Genomic DNA, 24130 nt, shown 5'->3' with positions numbered 1-24130 from the left:
GTATAAGGAGTGCACCTCACAAGGGCGAGGAGGAACCAGCTCTTTGAGGGGGTAGAAGATGTGTGATCATTGCCCGGGGGGGGGGGGGGCAAACCACGTTCATATATTTTTGGTTCTGTCCAAAGCTGGTGGATTACTGGATGGAGGTTTTTAGAGTAATCTCTAAAGTGGTGCATGTGAAACTGGAACGGGGCCCTCGGGAGGCCATATTAGGGGTATCGGACCAGCTGGGGTTGGAAACGAGTGCAGAGGCAGATGTTGTAGCCTTCGCCTCGTTGATCGCCCAAAGGCGGATCCTGTTGGGATGGAGAGCAACCTCTCCACCCTGTGCCCTGGCATGGCGGGGGGACCTGCTGGAATTTGAGACGGTCAAATTTGAACTGAGGGGAAGGATGCAGGGGTTCTACAATTCATGGACATTATTCATTACGTACTTTCGAGAATTGGATTACATTGGACATATGGGGCGGGGGGGGGGGGGTTGGGAGGAGGTGGGACTGACTGTATGTGTTAATGGTGACTACGGGGGATTCCTTTTTGTTATTTGTTTAGGTTAACATGCGGGCTAATGTCTGGGGTTTGGTGGGAGGATGGGATTGTTACTGATGTGGGGATTGACATTGCATTTGTTACCGATTATTGTTGGTGGGTGTAAATTTGGGAGAAAATGTGAAAAAGGAGAATGAAAATATATTTTTAAAAAGGGGAGTGAGAGAGAAATCTGCGAATTATACACCAGTCAGCCCGACGTCGGTAGTGGGGAAAATGCTGGAGTCCATTATAAAATTTAATTGCAGAGCACTTGGAAAACAGTACCAGGGTCGGAGCAAGTCAGCATGGATTTACGAAAGCAAAATCATGTTACCAAATTATTCGGACCTTCAGACGGCTTCCAACAAAGTCCCACATGAGAGATTAACGTGTAAAATTAAAGCACGTGGGATTGGAGTGTATTCAGATGGATAGAAAAGTGCTTAGCAGACAGGAAACAAAGAGCAGCAATAAATGGGTCTTTTTCCAAATGGCGGGCAGGTGCAATATGCAGTGAAGAAGGCAAATAGGAAGTTGGCCTTTATAGCAGGGGTATTAGAGTATGGGAGCAGGGATGCCTTTCTACAATTATACAGGGATTTGGCAAGACCACACCTAGAATATTGTGTGCACTTTTGGTCTCCTTATCTGAAGAAGGATGCTCTTGCAATAGAGGGAGTGCAGCAAAGGTTTACAGATCGATTCCTGGGATGGCCGGACGGATGTATGAGGAGAGATTGAAGCCGTTAGGATTGTATTTACTTTTTTTGTATTCATTCATGGGATGCTGGGCCAGCATTTAAGAGTCAACCACATTACCGTGGATCTGGAGTCAGACCAGGTAAGGACAACAAGGGGGGGTGGGGGGGGGGGGGGGGGGGGGGGGGGGGGGGAGAACGGGGCCGGCGTCATGGGGGGGGGAGACGGGCCGGCGTCACGGGGGGGGGGGGGGGCGGCGTTAGATGGGCGTGCTCTTTCGGAGGGTTGGTGCAGACATAATGGGCCAAATGGTCTCCTTTTGCACTATCGGGGTTCTATGGATAAAGAGTGCAATATCACAAGGAATTTGCAACAACCTGCACTTGTGCAGCCTCCCGAACCTAACCAAACGTTCCCCAGCGTGCCCTACAAGTCCTTCAGAAACAAAATGCGGCACCATTAAGTAGTTAGAGCGAAGAGGCCGGTGGAAACAACTGCAAACTGCTCCTCGACAGATTACAACGACTGAATCTCATCCCTCAGCAACACATCAGCTCCTTACCGCTTGTCTCCTTTCAGCAACCTGGCGTCGCCATTGACCGATGCATGCCGGGAATTATAGTCCAGCTCCTATTTCAGATCAATGGGCGGTCTGGGAAGGATGAACTACATCCCCAACACTGCACTGCGCGGACGCGACGACAGAGCCAGTCAGGCCCCCTCGCCTTGATTCCACTACCCACACACCTGCCTCAAGGCGGCTTTTGTACAATTGACACTCCCAAAGACGATCATTTTATTTTTTCGATGGAGGGTGTTTTTATGCTTTTTGGGTCCCGGTGTAGTTGAGGAGGTTTGAGGCCTTGAGCCGGGGCTGACAGTGTTGGGTACAGACAGGCGGGCTGCAGACAGTGGTGCCTGGGTCCTGCGGCCGGTGGACGGTTGGGTTTTGATGTGAGTCTGAGATCGGCGGCTTTTCGGGGGGATCGAGGGGGAAATGGCCACTGGTTATTCCCCATAGAAACGGCAGGGTAACTGGGGGCGGGCGGGGTGTTATTGTAGGAAGCCTCGGGGTTTGCGGACAGTTACCATGTGCTGGGGGATGGGGAGGAGACGGTTCCTGCTCGCGATTTTCCAGAACACATTCGAAAATCACTGACCCCCCCATCCCCCACTGACCCCCCCCCATCCCCCACTGACCCCCCCCCCATCCCCCACTGACCCCCCCCCCATCCCCCACTGACCCCCCCCATCCCCCACTGACCCCCCCCCCATCCCCCACTGACCCCCCCCCATCCCCCACTGACCCCCCCCCATCCCCCACTGACCCCCCCCATCCCCCACTGACCCCCCCCCATCCCCCACTGACCCCCCCCCATCCCCCACTGACCCCCCCCATCCCCCACTGACCCCCCCCATCCCCCACTGACCCCCCCCATCCCCCACTGACCCCCCCATCCCCACTGACCCCCCCCATCCCCCACTGACCCCCCCCATCCCCCACTGACCCCCCCCATCCCCCACTGACCCCCCCATCCCCCACTGACCCCCCATCCCCCACTGATCCCCCATCCCCCACTGACCATCCCCATCCCCCACTGACCCCCCCATCCCCCACTGACCCCCCCCATCCCCCACTGACCCCCCCCCATCCCCCACTGACCCCCCCCATCCCCCACTGACCCCCCCCACCCCCCACTGACCCCCCCCACCCCCCACTGACCCCCCCCCATCCCCCACTGACCCCCCCCATCCCCCACTGACCCCCCCCATCCCCCACTGACCCCCCCCATCCCCCACTGACCCCCCCATCCCCCACTGACCCCCCCATCCCCCACTGACCCCCCCATCCCCCACTGACCCCCCCCATCCCCCACTGACCCCCCCCATCCCCCACTGACCCCCCCCATCCCCCACTGACCCCCCCATCCCCCACTGACCCCCCCCATCCCCCACTGACCCCCCATCCCCCACTGACCCCCCCATCACCCACTGACCCCCATCCCCCACTGACCCCCCCATCCCCACTGACCCCCATCCCCCACTGACCCCCCCATCCCCCACTGACCCCCCCCATCCCCCACTGACCCCCCCATCCCCCACTGACCCCCCATCCCCCACTGACCCCCCATCCCCCACACTGACCCCCCCCATCCCCCACTGACCCCCCCATCCCCCACACTGACCCCCCATCCCCCACACTGACCCCCCCATCCCCCACACTGACCCCCCATCCCCCACTGACCACCCCTCCCCCACTGACCCCCCCCATCCCACTGACCCCCCCATCCCCGCTGACCCATCCCCCACTGACCCCCCCACAGACCCCCCATCCCCCACAGACCCCCCATCCCCCACAGACCCCCCCATCCCCCCATCCCCCACTGACCCCTCCCATCCTCCACTGACCCCCCCATCCCCCACTGACCCTCCCATCCCCCACTGACCCCCCAATCCCCACTGACCCCCAATCCCCCACTGACCCCCCAATCCCCCACTGACCCCCCCATCCCCCACTGACCCCCCATCCCCCACACTGACCCCCCCATCCCCCACACTGACCCCCCATCCCCCACTGACCCCCCCATCCCCCACACTGACCCCCCCCATCCCCCACACTGACCCCCCCCCATCCCCCACTGACCCCCCCCCATCCCCCACTGACCCCCCCAATCCCCACTGACCCCCCCCTCCACCCCATCCCCCACTGACCCCCCACTGACCCCCCCCATCCCCCACTGACCCCCCCCCATCCCCCACTGACCCCCCCCCATCCCCCACTGACCCCCCCATCCCCCACTGACCCCCCCATCCCCCACTGACCCCCCCATCCCCCACTGACCCCCCCATCCCCCACTGACCCCCCCATCCCCCACTGACCCCCCATCCCCCACTGACCCCCCCATCCCCCACTGACCCCCCCCCATCCCCCACTGACCCCCCCCCATCCCCCACTGACCCCCCCCATCCCCCACTGACCCCCCCAATCCCCCACTGACCCCCCCATCCCCCACTGACCCCCCCCCCATCCCCCACTGACCCCCCCCCATCCCCCACTGACCCCCCCCCATCCCCCACTGACCCCCCCGCATCCCCCACTGACCCCCCCATCCCCCACTGACCCCCCCATCCCCCACTGACCCCCCCCATCCCCCACTGACTCCCCCCATCCCCCACTGGACTCCCCCCATCCCCCACTGGACCCCCCCATCCCCCACTGGACCCCCCCATCCCCCACTGGACCCCCCATCCCCCACTGGACCCCCCATCCCCCACTGGACCCCCCCATCCCCCACTGGACCCCCCCTCCCCCACTGACCCCCCACCGACCTCGACTCCGCCCACCGACCTCGACTCCGCCCACCGACCTCGACTCCGCCCACCACCATTGACTCCGCCCACCACCCTCGACTCCGCCCACCACCCCCGACTCCGCCCACCACCCTCGACTCCCCCGCCCAACCACCCTCAACTCCCCCCTCAACGACCCTCGACTCCCTCCCCATCACCCCTCGACTCCCCCCCAATCACCCCTCGACTCCCACCCCCAACCACCCTCGACTCCCCCCCCAACCACCCTCGACTCCCCCCCCAACCACCCTCGACTCCCCCCCCAACCACCCTCGACTCCCCCCCCAACCACCCCTCGACTCCCCCCCCAACCACCCCTCGACTCCCCCCCAACCACCCCTCGACTCCCCCCCAACCACCCCTCGACTCCCCCCCCAACCACCCCTTGACTCCCCCCACCCTCCACTTCACCACCCTCGACTCACCTCCCCACCAACCTCGACTCCCCCACTCCCCCCCCAACACCGCCCTCGACCACCTCCACTATCACCCTCGACTCCTGACCCCTGTCCCTCGACCCCCTCACCCTGACCTTATCACCTCGACAACATCACCCTCCCCCCCCCAATGACTCCCCTCTCCCAGACCCCCTCGCCCTTACCCAGACCCCCTCACGCAGACTCCCTTGCCCTGACCCCGACCCCCTCACCTCGCTCTGACCCCCTCACCTTGACCCTCTGCTTGACCCCATCACCCTACTTTGATCCTCGCACTTGACTCGCTCACCCCCCCGGCACTCCCACCTGACCATCTCATCCTGATCCCCTCGCTGCCCGGCCCCTCCTCTGAAACCCCCTCTCCAAGCCTCCCCATCACACGACCTGCTCATTTGCTTGCCCCGCTCCCCTTGCCCAATCCTGGCCCACCCATCTGATGTGTTAGGCGGGTTGGTTCGATGTGGACTGCACTCGATAGAGGGAAGTTAGAAACAGACATCTGACACTGGAGAAAATCCAACACTGTTTTATTCAACTATAGAACTGCTATACATATTCAGCTGTGGGTCAACACAATATTGATCTGACTGGTGACCTTGTAGTAGCCTGACCAGTCGTACTAGCTACCGCATGGTGTTTGCACTTGCTAGCTCGTGGACTCTGACTGTCTCAGTAGCTGGCTCCCGAGAGAGCGGGAAACCTAGTGCCCTCTGGCTTTATAGTGGTACTGTCCTGTCTGGTGATTGGCTGTTCTGTGTTGTATGCTTACTGGTCATCCTATGTGTCAATCACTGCCTGTCTGCATCTCATTATATACATGAGTGGATATTATGACATCTCCCCCCTTTTTTTTAGTGAAATAAATACTGAGGTATGTATACGTATATATATGCCTGACTATATACAAACGGTGCTTGAACAAACGTATATACATGGGAAGATGACGATAGTGCAGATACATGGCAAATGAAGCTATATTTACAAAGGCTAAATCGATGAATTCAGTCACAAATGTACAAAAGTTCAGTCTACAGATTCAATCTTTGTGGTGGGCGACGAATTCGTGTCGATCGCTGCAGCGGTGGATCAGGAGCCGCTTGCACGTGATGGGATCGCGGGGGCTGGCAGGATCGCTGGCAGATCGGTGGCCTTTTGACAGGGTACGTCCGGAGGAAGTATGATGGCCGGCGGAGCACTGCGGTCAGGTGTTGGGCGTGGAACTCTTCGCAATGCCCGTCTCGTGCTGTAGCAGGGAGCTATCAGCCATGCGGACAAAGAAAGACCTTGGGGCAACTTGTTTGACAACAACAGCTGCGGCTGACCAGCCGCCCTCAGGCAACTGGACACGAACATGATCGGCTGGAGCAAGCTCAGGTAGATCCGTGGCATGAGCATCATATGTGGCCTTCTGTTGGGCACGGGACTGCTGCATTTTTTGTAAAACCGTGAGGTGGTCAAGGTCTGGAACATGGATGGCTGGAACTGTGGTCCTCAGAGTGCGATTCATGAGCATCTGCGCTGGAGACAACCCAGTAGACAGAGGGGTTGCCCTGTATGCCAGCATCCCCAGGTTGAAGTTGGAGCCTGAGTCTGCAGCTTTGCACAGCAACCGCTTGACAATATGGACCCCTTTCTCGGCCTTGCCGTTTGATTGCGGGTAGTGGGGACTGGAGGTAACGGGACGGAAGTTGTAGGACTGTGCAAAATCAGACCATTCCTGGCTGTAAAAGCTCATTGTCGCTCATTACCGTGAGCGGTATCCCGTGCCTGGCGAACGTTTCTTTGCAGGCTTTGATGACCGTCTTCGATGTGAGATCGGACAATTTCACCACTTCTGGGTAACTGGAGAAGTAGTTGACCAGGAGTACGTAGTCACGCCCCTTGGCATGGAAAAGGTCTACACCTACTTTGGACCACGGAGAGGTCACAATCTCGTGCTGTTGCAGTGTTTCCTTGGGTTGAGCCGGTTGAAACTTCTGACAGGTGCGGCAGTTGAGGACCGTGTTGGCAATGTCCTGGTTAATGCCCGACCAATAAACCACCTCCTGAGCTCTGTGTCGGCATTTCTCGACTCCAAGGTGACCCTCATGGAGTGACCCAGCACCATAGCCTGCATGTTCTGAGGAATAACGATCCTGTTGAGTTTCAGAAGGATTCCCTCCACAACCGTCGGCTCGGTAAAGAATTGGGGACACTGTCCCTTCTGCCAGCCATGGGTAAGGTGCTGCATGACGCGCTGCAGTAGAGGATTCTTGGCCATTTCCTCACAAATTTGGACCACCCGTTCATCAGAGGCTGGGAGGTTGGTGGCACACAATTGCACTTGGGCTTCCATGTAGCAGATGAAGTCACCTTTGTTCACACGGTGTGGTGATGGACCGGGATAGGGCATCTGCAATGATCAGCTCTTTGCCTGGCGTGTAGACACGTTCGAAGTGATAGCGGCGGAGTCGAAGAAGAATTTGCTGTAACCGAGGTGTCACGTCATTTAAATCCTTCTGGATTATGTGGACTAGAGGCCTGTGGTCCGTTTCCATCGTGAATTTCGGCAGGCCGTAAACATAGTCATGAAACTAGACTATTCCTGTCAGGAGACCCAGACACTCCTTTTCGATCTGGGCATACAGTTGCTCAGTGGGCGTCATGGCCCTGGAGGCATATGCCACTGGAGCCCAGGACGAGGAGTCATCTCATTGGAGGAGCACCGCTCCGATGCCGTCCTGGCTTAGATCAGTTGATATCTTGGTTTCCTTGGTTGGGTCGAAGAACGCTAGAACTGGGGCTGTGGTGAGCTTTGCCTTCAGCTCACGCCATTCTGCTTCATGTGTGGGCAGCCACTGGAATTCCGTTGACTTCTTGACGAGATGGCGGAAGGTCATGGTGTGGGATGCCATATTGGGAATGAATTTCCCGAGGAAGTTGACCATCCTGAGTAAGCAGAGGACCGTCTTGTCCTCCGGGGTCTTCATGGTGTTGATCGCCAAGACCTTGTCGGCGTCTGGCCGCACACCCTGCTGCGAGATGTGGTCACCGAGAAACTTAATAACCGATTGACCAAATGAGCACTTGGCCCTGTTGAGCTGGAGACCATGTTCATGAATTCACTGGAAGACCTGCTTGAGGCGAGCGATGTGTTCTTGGGGCGTTGTGGACCAGATAATCACGTCGTCCACGTATACTCGCACCCCCTCGATGCCCTCCATCATCTGCTTCATGATGCGGCGAAACACTTCGGAGGCAGATATGATGCTGAAAGGCATGCGGTTGTAGCAGTAGCGACCGAACGGGGTGTTGAATGTGCACAGCTTGTGACTGGACGCATCCACCTGTATTTGCCAAAAGCCCCGGGAGGCGTCCAGCTTAGTGAAGAATTTGGCATGCTCCATCTCACTGGTCAACTCTTCACGTTTCGGGATCGGGTAATACTCCCGCATGATGTTGCGGTTTAGATCCTTAGGATTAATGCAAATGCGGAGCTACCCTGATAGCTTCTTTACGCAGACCATGGAGCTGGCCCAGTCTGTTGACTCTGTGACCTTCGAGATGATGCCCTGGTCTTGAAGGTCCGGTAGTTGCTTTTTCAGACAATCCTTGAGGGGTGCCGGCACGTGGCGTGGTGCATGAATTACAGGGGTGGCGTTCGGCTTGAGCAGGATTTTATATCGGTACGGGAGCGTGCCCATTCCATCGTATACGCTGTGGTACTGCGTGATAATGTTGGCTTGCAAATTTCCATCGGGCGAGGCCGTCGCCGGTGACGATGACATGGTGTGGACTCGCTGAACTAGGTTCAGGAGCTTGCAGGCGCGAGCACCGAGCAGGGACGACCTGTCAGGCCTGACGATTTCAAACCGTAATGTTGCCTTGATCGCCCTGTTGGATACCCCTAGTTGACATGAGCCACTGGCAGCTATGGCATTGCCATTGTAGTCAAGGAGCTGGCAGGCCGGTGGAAGAATGCTTGGTCGGGCCTGGAAGGTGTCGAGGTCGGATTGTGAGATGAGGTTCGCAGATGCGCCGGTGTCCAGTTTAAATCGGATGCGAGCCTTGTTAACTGTGAGGACAGCACACCACTCGTCGTCTGGATCCACACTGAGGATCGAGAGGCGTTGCACAGGTGTCGTGGAGGCCAGCTCATGTGTGGTTATGATGCCCACCCGTTATGGAGACTTGAGGCAGTCAGCATCAGGGTCCGTTGGGCTGTCGGGATCGGAATCTGGCATGCCTTGCTGTATTGAGCTGACACTTCTGCGCCGCAGCTGGGATCGCTGGCTGCTGAGCGGTGGAGCAGATCTGCAAAGGGCTGCGTAGTGGCCAAACTTGCCACACTGGAGACATCGGCGCCGGACATTGCCGTTTAAGTGGGCGGAGCCACATTTCGGACACATAATGACGCTGACGTCAGTGCGTTCCATGCACCATCGCACATGCGCAGTGCGGTCGGTCGATGTACGCACCTGCGCAGCCGGGTTGTAGGTCTTGTCATCCAATTGGTCGTGGCGCGCATGCACAGGGATCCGGGAAAAGCGCGCAAAGCGGCCACTCTCCTCAATGCTCAGGCCCTGCATCTGTGCGATGGCCTGCACTCTTTCCGCCTCGTGGGAGGCCAGCTTTGCAGTTTGTGCCACCCTGATGTGGGAGTAACAATTCTTGGCATGCTCATAGATAACGCACGTCTCAATAGCGACAGAGAGTGTCAACTGTTTGATTTTAAGGAGCTGCTGCCGCAGGGAGTCGGGGTGGACCCCGAAAACAATCTGATCCCGGATCATGGAATCAGTCGTTGAGTCATAGTTACATGACTGCGCTAGGATGCGGAGAAGGGTCAAGAAGGACTGAAAAGGTTCATCCTTACCCTGAAGCCTCTGCTGGAAGATGTGCTGTTCAAAGCTCTCATTCGCCTCAATGTCGCAGTGGCTGTCAAACTTCAGCAGGACTGTTTTTAATTTCGTTTTGTCTTCGCCGTCGGCGAACATATGGGAGTTGTAGATATGATGGTGTGATCCCCCACAATGGAGAGAAATAGCGCGATCTTCCTGGCATCCGATGCTACCTCGAGGTCGGAGGCCTCTATGTACAAGAGGAACTTTTGTTTGAAGATTTTCCAGTTGGCGCTGAGGTTGCCGGAGTTGCGGAGGAGGCTGGATGTTTTCCATTTCGCTGGATGGCTGCTTGCTGGTCAATGCTGATTCACTTGAGGTAGGTCCGTCAAGATCAGGGGCACTCTGGTACCTTGATATGTTAGGCAGGTTGGTTCGATGTGGACTGCACTCGATGCAGGGTAGTTAGAAACAGACGTCTGACACTGGAGAAGATCCAACACTGTTTTATTAAACTATAGAAGCGCTATACATATTCAGCTGTGGGTCGACACAATACTGATCTGACTGGTGACCTTGTAGTAGCCTGACCAGACGTACTAGCTACCGCATGGTGTTTGCACTTGCTAGCTCGTGGACTCTGACTATCTCAGTAGCTGGGTCCCGAGAGAGCGGGAAAACTAGTGCCCTCTGGCTTTATAGTGGTAGTGTCCTGTCTGGTGATTGGCTGTACTGTGTTGTATGCTTACTGGTCATCCTATGTGTCAATTACTGCCTGTCTGCATCTCATTATATACATGCAGAGTTGATTAACAAATGTGGCCACAGTTTAGGCGCGAGGGGTGTTGAATGCCGTATCGGGCCTTCCATAAGCAGCATAAAGTGCCTTTATAGCCAATTAAGTTTATTTTTGAAGATAAAAGACCAATTAGTGCGGATGCTGGAATGTGAAACAAACACAAAATACTGGACAATCTCAGCAGGTCTGACATAATCTGTGGAGAGTGAAGGGAGCTAACGTTTCTATTCTGGGCAGCACGATAGCACAGTGGTTAGCACAGTTGCTTCACAGCTCCTGGATCCCAGGTTCAATTCCTGGCTTGGGTCACTGTGTGGAGCCTGCACGTTCTCCCCGTGTCTGCGTGGGTTTCCTCCGGGAGCTCCCGTTTCCTCTCACAGTCCAAAGATTTGCAGATTAGGTGGATTGGCCATGATAAATTGCCCTTACTGTCCAAAAAGGTTAGTTGGGGTTAATGGGTTATGGGGATAGGGTGGAGGCGGGGGCTTAAGTAGGGTGCTCTTTCCAAGAGCCGGTGCAGATTGTTGTGCTCAAGTATTGGAGTGGGACTTGAATCCACAACGTTCTGACTCCGAATGCTACAAACTGAGCCATGGCAACGCTGTATGATGAAAGATGGAGGAATGTTGATCCGAGGTGGTTGAAAAAACAACCTTTTAATGATAGGTTGTGGGCAAAAGGAACTGCTTGGGCAGTAGGACCACCACTGGAGAGGTTAGCGATTAAATCATAATTGGTCATATTTTGGTTTCTCTTGCAGGGATTACGCTGAAAGAAGAAAGTGAGTTTTCATTGAAGAGTTATGGAGGCTGACAGTTTAGCATTTTATACAGAAAAGCACTTGTATTTATGTGGCACCCAAGGTGCCTCAAAAAGCAATGAGATAAGTCAGATATACATTTTTAGTATTATTAGTTGAACGATAGATCTTCATGAAACTCAGGACCCTGCTGTTTTTGATATGCTACCATGGTATCTGTCATATCTACTTGAACAGACTGAAGACAACGCAGAACTCATTAAGTACTGCAGTGAAGTATCAGTCTATATTGTTTATTCAGGAAATGTTAACACTCCATGCTTTTATTGTTGCAATTGCGGTGGTCCCCATCTTTTGGGACCAGTTACAGTGGAACAGTTTTGTGTTGCAGTCATATTGCTGATGTTCAGTTTACTACAGAGTAGCATTCAGTACCAGGGCAACTGCAGAATCAAAATGTTTGCATGCAGTTTGTTAAAAGTCTTAAACGTGACTGGAAAATAATTTGGCTTACCTGTGTGAAGTTACTCTGAAGGTGCAATTTATGACTTTACAGTTCTGACTCCAAACCTTCCCTGATGTTAGTCAACAATCAGAAGAGGTCAAGGATATAAAAATCATTTTGCCAGCTGAAATAGGCGATAGTTAGCTTGCCTGCCATCAGAATGAAATGACTAGAGTGCCAAACATAGATTCAGGTTTGAGTGAATAATACCCTCACCAAGCTGGATGTCACTGGAGATATGTATGCCTCCACTTATTTCCAGAGACAGCAATGTTGTATAAATTTTGTATTAATTCATCTCCATTATGCTATTGAGGTTACTAATGTGTAATTTCCCTAATGTTATCGACAACCCTTGTTCAAGAGAATGTTTTATGTTTTCACTTTTTTAAGTAGTACTGATTATGACCTTCAGACTTGGGATTTTTACTTGCTTATCATTTTGTATTCATTTGCACAAATGCCCTTGAGATGTAACATGTATCATGTAGAATTAGAGAATCATATAAATTACAGTGCAGAAGGAGGCTACTCGGTACATCAATTATACACGGCCCCTGAAAGACCACCCTATCAAAGCCCACATCTCTACCGTAACCCAGTAACCCCACCTAACTTTTGGACACATGGGCAATGTAGCGTGACCAATCCACCTAATCTGCTCATCTTTGGACTGTGGGAGGAAACCGGAGCACCCAGAGGGAACCCACACAGAGACAGGGTAAATGTGAACACTCCGCACAGACAATGACCCAAGTCACGAAACGAATCCAGGACCCTGGTGCTGTGAAGCAACAGTACTAAACACTGTGCTACCATGCTGCCCCATGTAAACCTGTGACTAGTTCAAATTGTGTCAGATTGTTCTCCGTAAGGCGGCATGTAAGGTTAGCATTGTTCCTTCACAGCTCCAAGGTCCCAGGTTTGATTCCTGGCTTGGGTCACTGTCTGCGTGGAGTCTGCACGTTCTCCCTGTGTTTGCGTGAGGAAACCCACGCAGACACGGGGGGAAAAAAGTGCATACTCCGCACAGACAGTCACCCAAGGTTGGAATTGAACTGGGTCCCTGGTACAGTGAGGCAGCAGTGCTAACCACTGTGCCACCGTGCTGCGTTGACTTTATTATTTTAATTTCATTTAAATTAAATAATTTCAGTGGCCCTGATCATTTCAGTCAGAGTGAGGGAAGTATTAGTGTGATGCCCCAGGGATCAGTGTTGAAATGCTATTGCTTCAAATTTATAACATTAACTTGGACTCAGAATGCCAATGAGCGAGCAAGGAGGGGAATGGCATTAAAAGGAGCATCTCAGAAACTGCAAAATTAGCTGCATAAAGTATGTAAGTGAGCAAAGCAATGGCAGATGAAATTTAATGCAGGTGAGGTAAATTACAGCGAATTGGAAAGAAATATGGACAGCACATGAACTTTGAATGATATTGACATAAAGGTGAAAACGAAATGAAATGAAAATCGCTTATTGTCCCGAGTAGGCTTCAATGAAGTTACTGTAAAAAGCCCCTAGTCGCCACATTCCGGCGCCTGTTCGGGGAGGCTGGTACGGGAATCGAAGCTTGCTGCTGGCCTGCTTGGTCTGCTTTAAAAGCCAGCGATTTAGCCGAGTGAGCTAAACCAGCCCCTAAACCAGGTGAAGGTGAAAAGGGCTGATGTTTAGTAAACTAACTACGCTGCATTGATTGGAGATGTTGAACATTCAGCAAAATAAATCAATTATTAAACTACAGTCAGCAAACGTCATGATTAGCTACAGTGCTTTGGTCAGAGCATCTTTTGAGATTCAAGTTCAGTCCTGGTCCCTGTGACGCAATGTAGACAGACATTCAAATATTGGATTCAGTGCAAATAAGTACTCCAGTACTGCTTCATGGAGAAGTTATTTTGTTAAAGTATGTAATTTACGTGAAAGGCAGTCCTGGAAAATCAATTTTGAAAGTGAAGTTCAAAAAGGCACCATAGCTTTGAATGTGTAAAAACAAATTTAGTACTGAAATGAAGGAATTAACCTGTTGAATGGCCTCTTGGATAGCAAAGTAAATATGAAAACCTTATACTTGTGTAAGATGCAGTTGAATGCTACAATGGGGAAGCAATAAAGCCTTTCTGGGTTGGATAAGCAATATAGGCTGTTGGCCTTCCTCATTGGAAAATTTCCATCAGAAGATAATTATATTTTGCAGTGACTTGACTGTCAATTTACACCGAAAAAACATCCTTGACTAGAATACTATGAAATTGTCAGTTGCCAGTCAGAATCTGGGTGTAGATTGATATGGCTGGTGCCATGTTAGGAATTAAGTTTCAGATAACATGGAGCTATTTATAGACATGCATGTGTTGCAGTCCTGTTGGAGTTGTCTTGCTTGTGCAAGTAACAAATCTTTCTCGTTAATCTTGGTTGGAAGAATGGTTTGTATTTGATTCTGAATGATCGAACTGGTGTTTTTGCTGGGAACTGATGAACAAAGCATTTTGTTGTGATACAACAGACTCATGTTAAATAAGCCTCCAATCAACAAAACCCCTGGAACATTGACCGTATTAGGTAATTAGATGCTTTTATTTATGCTGCAGTAGCGTGAAACCTTTTCTGCATAAAATCTGATTATTTGGCAGAAATTCAAAGTGAAAATAAGCTTAACTTGTTTTCTGGTATCATGTACGATGCTATGATATAGATACTAATCTCAAAGTTCAAATTAAACAATTAAGCTGATGCATTTGATTGTGCATTAAACCCTAAGTTCAGGCTTTTATTGTTATTACCCTTGTACAATTTTCTATTAAATCTGTATGGCATGACTGTAACATTTATTGGCCATAATACTGTTTTTAAGGGGTGAACTCGTATGTATATGGTCTCACCGATTTAATCTGAAATCGGGATAACTGAGTAATTAGTGTTTTGCACATGCCTGAATATTCAACAATTTGGAATATTCTGAATTATTTGCTTGATCAGAAACCCATTGTCAAATCCTTTCCTAGATGCCAGTAATTGAACTTTATCTTAGTTTGTATTTTATTTCTGAATGTGATGCTATACTTAATGCAAGTGGAATAATTAAAATATAAACAGATTTATTTCAATGGTTCTGTATTTTAAATTTCTTGTGACTGGCTCAATGTAAGAATAATGCCTCCAGTCTAGTGTAGGAAGTAGAATCAATACAGGGAAGTAATCATGTTTACATTAGATTTATCTAATTTTGCATTATCAGAGCAGACTAGAATTAAGTTTATGAAGAGATAGTGTTTGCATTAATTTTTGTTTATTGAAGAAGTAAAAGTGCTGGTTTCAGTAAAGTTATGCTGTCACAAGCAGCTTAAGATCATTATTTGATGTGGTATTTAATGGAAGGAATGGCACAAATTAGAGACCAGTACATTCTTGAATTCATGTCTCCATGTTGAACAGATCCAGCAGCTGGTCTGTGACGCCAGAAATCTTGAAGTCAAACAATCGTGCACCATTATGTACACATGGTACAGCTCAGTAATTTGTGTCACGCTAATGTTTTTTATTCTGTGTGAAAAATCCTCAGCTAGGTCGCAGAAAGCAAGAACAGTTTACATTCCAAAGCTGCACTAAAGCTGTAAACTTACTGGTAAAATGCACTTGTAGTTCCAGGTTCTAGAATTTAACTCCTATTCCAGCTATAATTTTGAACCTCATTACCTCCCAAAAAAATGTTTTGTTATTAAATGATGTTAAATTGGCTCAGTGAGTTTATCCAGCTCAGGTTTGATCCTCTTTCTGTGGCTAGGTTACCTAATGTGAGCTGCAGAGTTGGAAGGGACATTTACATTGGTTTCAGTCCATGGGGAGGAGGGAGAAATGGTCAGAGACTAGCTGCTTCGAATCTCTATCCTATTGATATTTATTCAGAACAGAATTAGTTTCAACTGTGAATCCCTTTGCGGTAAAATAGCCTGCTAATGATTCACATACAAGCAAGCTACTGGGAGGTGATGAATGATGTAACACAGTAAGGAATTAGCATCTGTAACAGTAAGAAAGGGACATAAACCAGTGGACAAAAGTTCAAAGAGGGAGCAAAGAAACATTAGTTCATTACTGAGAAATCGAATATATGCAGTCAAATATCATGTGCCCCAGATTTAGATCCTTTAACATGTTGAATCCATAGAACATCTCCTGTTTAGTTTTGTTGAACGTTATGTGATTGTGAGTCAATACACGGCCCAATTCTGCTGGAACAGAATATCTCATGGAGTGTCCCATTAATTAGACGTCATCCAGATTTAAAAAAAATGTTTGCTCACAATGTTGAAGTGCAAGCTGATAACGGTGCAGCGAGGACAATGGGATATCTGGAATCTTGATATTTAACCGTAACACGAGAGGATTGAGAATTACACAGAGGAGGGTGAATTAGGAGTGATATCAAATTGGGTACAGAAAAAGAAATAGATTGAAAGAAAAATTGGATTGGATTGAGACAAATTAGAAGTTAAAAAAATTAAGTATTAAAATTTGACGTTTTTTAAATCCTGAAAGATTCACAGCCTTGAAAGGAATGAGACTACAATTCTTCTATTTTACTTTCTGGGCAAGCTCAATTAATTGTCAGTCATTCATAATTATCACATCATTAAAAGGGTACTTGGGCTATTACATACCAGCTCTTTTTGAGATATGTTTAATACACAAATCCAGAAAATTCTTAAACGAATGAGAAGGTTGAGGGTGAGGCGTTATTTTCACAAATCTACAGGTGGAATGATGCAAACCTGTCAGCTATTCACTGCTGCTGGGAGATCTATTGTTGCTTCAAGTTGCTGGCCAATATGTGCATCATTCAGACTGTGAATCATGTTTTTATGTAACTAGAAACTTCTTCACATTTTGGTGCATCTGTGACCACATTTATTCTTCCCACAGGAGCCAAAATGTTCGCATTATGAGCTCTCTTTAAATGGCTGTTCTGTCACTTTAGCTGGGCGCGAGTACTCCTCCCTCCCCTTAAATCCATAAACCACCCAAAATGTAAAGCTAATTTTATGTTTTTAGGAGAAAGATTAATACGATCTGAAGAGAAACCACAGTGTACGCTAATTTTATATTAATGTATCCTTCAGCTGCTACCCGCCAAAGCATAAGTCTCAAATAGTTGCGACTACCGAGTTAACATTGACAGTGAAACTGGTAAACGGGAAGAGTGGCACGGTAGCCCTTCCATGAGACAGTCTACAATATATTAGGACATCCTGAGAATGGAATGGATATAGAAAGACAGCAACTTTCTTTTTGATTGCAGTTAGATTTCTTGTGTCACCTTGCTGAGTTACACCTGCAGATTGATAGTGAGGGTTTGACCAGTGCACATGACATACTAATGATATGATGTTATTTCACGACAGCTTTTCTGTTTTGCCAGTCTGATGCCCCTTCTGGTCCCAAGCAGACTTGTGTAAATTGCATAAACTGGTATAAATAAAACTGACTTAATAATAAGAATCTTTATTGTCACAAGTAGGCTAACATTAACACTGCAATGAAGTTACTGTGAAGAGAATCAAAGTTGACAACGTTGCAGCTGATTATTAGAGACTCTTGCTTTGGGAGGTAGCAGCTGAAGGATACTTAAAGAACATAAATTAGCTTTAGATTTTGGGTAGTTTATGGATTTAAGGCAGGGGGGGGACAGTAACAGTTAGTGCCCAGCTACAGAAGTTGCAAACGGACATTTAAAGGCACTTTCGAGAGCTGTGGAATTTACATCCTGCAATGTAAATTTGTGGGTGGTCAAAACAGGAGGGAGGCAAAAATAGGAGAAAAACAATTAACCAGAAGTACTGATTATCATGGATGTCTGGATTGAATGAGGGCATAGAGGAATGTATAAATGATGTACTTTGCAGAAGCATTAGAATTAAAACATATATATAGAAGAGGAAATAGATAAAGGAAGTACATTTTTATGGATTGAAATTACTGGAAGTGTGCACAATTGAAATCATTTTCTAAAAACATCACAGATGAGTGGGGTTAGTCCAATTTAAGTTGAACTTTCAGGCACTTTTTACAAAAGAAGATAAATAGCCATTTGGTAGTACAGAATCTGAGTGTTTTTGGTCTCAAAAATACACTTTGCAGGAATACTAATATCAGGGCAAACAACAAATTAATGCTATATGAGAAGATAGTGCTGATTGGTTGGAAAGTGGACTCTCGGCATTGCTATGGAGAATACACCAGTTAATGGTGACTTGACAGCTAACTGCCAATCATTGTTTGAAAATTTAAACCAGGCAGCTTGAACTGATTAGTCACGTTTAGGAAAATAAAGGTAGTTTTAAGGGATTTATATTTGTATTGATAAACATTAGAAAAAAATATAGTTTTAAATGACACTGTCACTGACTTCATCCCCTCCGCTGTTTCCACCTTCAGTCTCCCAACCCTGAGCAGTGTGCTTCTACTTCCTCCCCAAAATCCACAAACAGGACTGTACCGATAGGCCCATCATTTCTTCCTATCTTGACTCCATACTGTCTCCTCTTGTCCAGTCACTTCCACCTCCATCTGCAATTCCTCTGATGTCCTACATCGTAATAACTTCCAGCTCCCTGGCCTTTCTGCCGCTTCTTTACCATGGATGTTCAGTCGATTGATTTCAGAGATGAGGGGTTTGTCGTATGAGGAGAGATCGAATAGTTTAGAATAGCCTGTACTCTCTAGAGTTTAGAAGAATGAGGGGAGATCAAATTGAGGTATACAAGACACTAATAGGTACGGATAAAGTAGACGTGGAGCGGATTATTCCTCTTGTGGGGCATTCTAAAACGAGAGGTCATGATCTTGGAATAAGAGGGAGCAAATTTAAAACTGATTTGAGGAGAAACAACATCTCGCAAAGGGTTGTGAATCTGTGGAATTCACTACCTCGGAGTGCGGTGGATGCAGAGTAAATTTCAAAAGAGTTAGACAGATTTTTAATTGGTAATGGGTGGAAGGGTTATGGGGAATGGGCATGACAGTGGAGTTGAGGTCATGATGGCATCAGCCATGATTATATTGAAGGTGTTTATGCTCGGGAGGCCAAATTGCCTACTCCTGCTTCTAGTCCATGTGTTCTGGGGAGGAGATGCTTGAGCTGATTTTGTCATCCAGCTCTTGGTCTGTAGCATTGCAGGAACTACGGGCAGCACGGTAGCACTGTGGCTTCACAGCGCCAGGTTCCCAGATTTGATTCCCCGCTGGGTCACTGATTTTTATATTTTGCCTAGCTCCATGATTGTCAGGTTTGCCAATCTGTTCAAATTCATGAAATTATGTGTTTCAATATCTTTTTACAGTTGGTTATCTGTCTTTAAACTGTACTTGAAATCTTCTCTAATATACCGCATGGTAGCACAAGTGGATAGCACTGTGGCTTCACAGCACCAGGGTCCCAGGTTCGATTCCCTGCTGGGTCACTGTCTGTGCGGAGTCTGCACGTTCTCCCTGTGTCTGTGTGGGTTTCCTCCAGGTGCTCCGGTTTCCTCCCACAGTCCAAAGACGTGCAGGTTAGGTGGATTGGCCAAGCTAAATTGCCCCTAGTGTCCAAGAAAGGTTAGATGGCGTTATTGGGTTATGGGGATAGGGTGGAAGTGAGGGCTTAAGTGGGTTGGTGCAGACTCGATGGGCACTGTATGTTCTATGTTCTAAATGGGGAACATATCAGCCATGATCGAATGGCCTAATTCTGCTCCTATTTCCCTCTATACCTGCATTCCCAACCAGAATGATCTGCGGGCTTGCCGCTTCTTCCTTGAATAGAGACCAGAATAATCCCCATCCATCTCCACTCTCCCTCTGTCTGAACTTGTACACTCCCTGAACAATTTCTCCTTTAACTTGTCTCACTTCCTCCAAATCAAAGGCATGGCTATGGGTAGTCACGTGGGTCCCAGTTTTTCCTATCTCTTTATTGGGTATGTGGAACATTTCCTGTTACAGTCCTACTCCGGCTCTATTCCATAACCCTTTTATTGGTACATCGAGAACTGTTTCAGTGCCACTTCATTTTCCCATCTGAACCTGGAAGAAATTATGAATTTCACTTCCAATTTCCACCCCTCTATCACCTTCACATTGCCCATCTCCAGCACTTCCCTTCTTGACCCTTCTACCTCCACTTCTATCCATTACTCCACCTGTCACTGGCCTTCTACCCAGCCCCACTGCTCTAAGCCCCCCCCCCTCCCCCACCCTGCACAACAATCTTACCCTATTTCTAGTTCTCTCCAGCTTTGACAAAAGGCCATCCTGACTTGAAACATTAGCTCCATTCTCTCTCCACAGATGCTGTCATACCTGCTGAGATTGTCCAGTATCTGCAGTAATCTTTTCTTATTATAGTTTTAGGTGGGGTTTAAAATTGGTGGTTTCTATGCCTGGCAGGGTTAAATCTATAGTTAGATTCATGCTGTTTGTATGTGTGGGAGTTGGTTAAGTTCCAATTGTGTTACTATTGTGCTTAGAGAGGGCTGTGGCGTGAAGAATAGATAGTAGTAGCAGGGACATTGCTTAGTAACAGGATGCCGCCTTCCTTTGTTCTTAGTTTTAACTGGAAGCCAGAGCAGTTGGAGCCAGGTCACTAAGGAATGAACAGCTCTCAACTCTTCCAAGAGAAACTGGACAGGGGAAGGCAGTTGCAACGATGAAGGCTTACTAAGGATCAGGATACAGTGCAGATAACCAGGGAATTGGGGCAGAAGTGCTGTCAACAAGAAGTCTGGAGTTAGGTGAGCAGAGAATAGGGTATTGTTCGAATAATTCAAGGAAGAGTAAACAAAATGTTTTGAGTTAAAGAGACAATTGCAGCAACTAGATTTAAAGTGGGACAGCAGACTACAGGAGGTAGATGAAAAATCTGATGCCAGTTTAATACAGTCTGGGAATCAAGAGTTATTGTGAGCAGTTTGCACAGCAGTCAAGACCAAGAAATCATAAAGGGGTTGGTGTGAAATCCTGGACTGGATTTATTAAAAGTGGAGTGGAAACTTTGTTTAAAAGTGTCGTTTGTAAAACCTGCAGGGTACTTTGGAATGCAATGGAAAGTATTATTGTGAGAAGATTTTAGAGCTTGCTTTTGGGAACTCATGTGACAATCATCTGGGGGAAATCTAAGGAGAAAACCACAGAAACTAACTTGGTTCCGAATGGAGTATATGTATTCGACCACAGTCATCTTGTGTGCTTAAAGGAATTGTGTTAATGGGACCCTTGTAGCTTACAATGTATTTTGTAATCTGCTATTAAAACCTGTGTATAATTGTTAAGCTAAGGGGGGAGTAAAGGAGTATTGTATAATCATCCGATTTTTCGTGTTTAATAATTTTTTTCTTATTGTTAAAACTAATTAGAAGTCCCATGACACTGTTCCTCCATGTTTTAGAAAAAAAGTTATTGTTTCTTGAGCCATCCAGTTACATCAACTGGGATCATACACAAGGCATTGCCCTGAGGAGTGAACCTGTGAATGGCTATTGCTTTGTTTAGCTGTGTACTTGCTCTTTCTTCTGCAACAAACAGGGCATTGTGGTTTTAATATGTCTTGCAATACACACAAATGTGTACAAGCCCAAATGACAATCTTGAATTGGTTGTTTGCATAATTTTTGCACAGAGGATTATTTAGCAAAATATTGTCCAATTGCTGAATCACACCGAATGTTGGAAATGATGTTTTAAAGGCTGATGTGCTAGGTGAACTGAAAAATGAGCCTCGGCAATGCTCTAATTTCCAATCTGATTTTCCAATCTGGTTTAGCTCACCAGGCTAAATCGCTGGCTTTTAAAGCAGACCAAGGCAGGCCAGCAGCACGGTTCGATTCCCATACCAGCCTCCCCGGACAGGTGCCGGAATGTGGCGACTAGGGGCTTTTCACAGTAACTTAATTGAAGCCTACTCGTGACAATAAGCGATTTTCATTTCATTTCATTTTCATTTTGCAGAAAAAGATTGAAGTGTAGAATGGATAGAAGCATAACTTTAAAAAATTAACCTTGTGGATTCATATAATGTGAGCAAAAGTATACCTATTAACAGCTGCAACATGATTTTTAGTTTGAGAGAGTGTAAAATTATCAGTCTACTTGGAGGTAATGCAAATGTGTGGTGTGTCCAAATTTCGATAGGCTGATATCTCAATTTAAATTGGTGCAGTGTTGATGATCTGCCATTAGATGACGCTAACACATTTAAAACTACTCTCGAATGTTTGCAGTGTGTTTAAACCATCCTGGACGAAAAGAAATGTTGCTCTCTGAACTTTCCATTCTTGATTCTAAATCCTGCATTAGTCTTGGGAGTCAGAATAAGCTCTTGGTTTCAAACCCTGGAATGCTTTTACAAGAAATTACCTTTTAATAACTGTTTTGTGAAGATTTGATTGCCATTCCTATTTAAAGGCAGCTGTGGTTTCTAACATCTTGACATACCAGAGAAGATGCTGACAGTGTACTGTTGGGCAGCACGGTAGCATAGTGGTTAGCACTGTGACTTCACAGCGCCAGGGTCCCAGGATCGATTCCCGGCTGGGTCACTGTCTGTGAGATGTCTGCACGTTCTCCCCATGTCTGTATGGGTTTCCTCCGCGTGCTCCGGTTTCTTCCCATTAGTCCCGAAAGACGTGCTGTTAGATAATTTGGGCATTCTGAATTCTTCCTCTGTGTATCCGAACAGGCACCAGAATGTGGTGACTAGGGGCTTTTCACAGTAACTTCATTGCAGTGTTAATATAAGCCTACTTGTGACAATAAAGATTATTATTATAGCTATATGTAAAAATTCAGACTTTAGTGAAAAAAGCTGCCAAAGACACATGAAAAGTTGAGAATGAGGGCCAGGTGACTGTTTTGGAAGGCACTTAACAGACTTATAGGGAGAAAACAGTTTGATATTTAACAGTTTAACAGAGTATATGTTTGATCACAAAATTCTGGACATACACTGCAAACCAGTCAAATATAAAGAGCAATGACTAGTTATCACGTTTGTTTTTACATTTAATTAGATTTAGAATGTCATAACCTTTCGAATGTCATAGCCTACCTTTACAGGTGCCAGCTGACCACTATTTGCAGTATTTTCTTTTTCTGTTTTTCATCATTTGCAGTTTATTTTCTTCATGTTACAATTATAGCACATTTTATGCGTGGACTGAGCATCTGGTTCAAATTTTGAGCAAATGCTTATTTTCTTGAAATTTCACATTTCTACATGGCAAAAAATGAGCATTTGTTAGAGCATGTAAACAGTCTCCTGCAAAGAAAAATGTAGGGTGTGTATCAACGTTTATAAGTCTTGAATGCCACTCTTCATGTAGTTTGAAAAATATATATAATCCCTGGTCCATATGGTACCATAACATTTCAAATTTTCCATTGCTTGTGGTTTGCCCCTAAGAGTTTCAATCTGATTCCTCTTCAAGCCACAAAACATATACCAAATTAAGTCATTTCAAGAGAATCAAAGGGTTTGATTCAGATTGGTTAATTTTATTCTTAACTGAAGATATTACAATAGCATATTTTATTTTAACACAAAATGGTTTTACTGTTCTTTGGCCTCCTTGATTGCATCAAAATTATAACACTGAAATTGGCCATTTGGATCAACCAGCCTGTTCTATTGTATATCCTTCACATGAGGCTGGCTCATTTTCTTTTCACAACTCTTAAGGTTATCAAGATCCTGAGGAATCTTTCCCTGCTAACTGCTACCCATATCCAACCGCCTTGCGTGTCCTTAAACATTTTATTGTTTTTCCAATTAATGTTCATCTTGCCCACAATGCCCTAATGGTTTCCATAATATCACTTGCCTCCTTCCCTCTCCCGTTGATCTGCTTCTCAAGCCCTCACCAATGGCTTTGTCATCTCTAAATCAAATTATTCCAATGTTCTTCTGGTTGACATCCCATCCTTTACCCTGTGTACTTAACTCCTGAAACTCTGTTCTCCAAATGCAATCTCGCATCAGTTTTCATTTACTATCACTCTTTGTAACCTCCATTGGCTCCCATGCTCCTATTTGAAATTCTCCTTGGGTTTAAATCACTCCATACATTTCCTAACTCATCCTTTTCCAGACTCAATGAACCTAATCCAAATTCCCCATTCCTTCCACTCTGGCCTCATGTACATTCCCCCCACCCTCTTTTTGCCCCATTATTGGTGGCCATGTCTTCAGCTC

At 47.8% G+C, this 24130-nt stretch overlaps 2 protein-coding genes across 6 annotated transcripts in view; one reads left to right on the top strand and one right to left on the bottom strand.

Annotated features, from left to right (window-relative positions):
• tbck (TBC1 domain containing kinase) overlaps positions 1 to 1869 on the bottom strand; it is a 224598-nt gene extending 222729 nt beyond the window's left edge. For 2 of the 3 annotated variants that reach the window (XM_038792700.1, XM_038792702.1), the window contains exon 1: positions 1793 to 1869. The gene's annotated coding sequence lies outside the window, so the exon portion shown is untranslated. The other variant, XM_038792701.1, reaches the window with a different exon arrangement.
• Positions 1870 to 2045: 176 nt separating this feature from the next.
• aimp1a (aminoacyl tRNA synthetase complex interacting multifunctional protein 1a) overlaps positions 2046 to 24130 on the top strand; it is a 72806-nt gene continuing 50721 nt past the window's right edge. The window contains exon 1 of one of the 3 annotated variants that reach the window (XM_038792707.1): positions 2046 to 2184. In XM_038792707.1, coding sequence (XP_038648635.1) covers positions 2183 to 2184 — 2 coding nt within the window. In that variant the 5' untranslated portion in view covers positions 2046 to 2182. Of the gene's footprint in view, positions 2185 to 11399; positions 11419 to 14253; positions 14467 to 24130 lie in introns of those variants that run through there. The other 2 variants (XM_038792706.1, XM_038792708.1) reach the window with 2 other exon arrangements.

This window comes from Scyliorhinus canicula, chromosome 3 (assembly GCF_902713615.1).
Source record: "Scyliorhinus canicula chromosome 3, sScyCan1.1, whole genome shotgun sequence".
In the NCBI taxonomy this organism is placed as follows: domain Eukaryota; kingdom Metazoa; phylum Chordata; class Chondrichthyes; order Carcharhiniformes; family Scyliorhinidae; genus Scyliorhinus; species Scyliorhinus canicula.
Note: the sequence above shows the minus strand (reverse complement) of the source record. Positions and strands in the feature narration are given on the sequence as shown.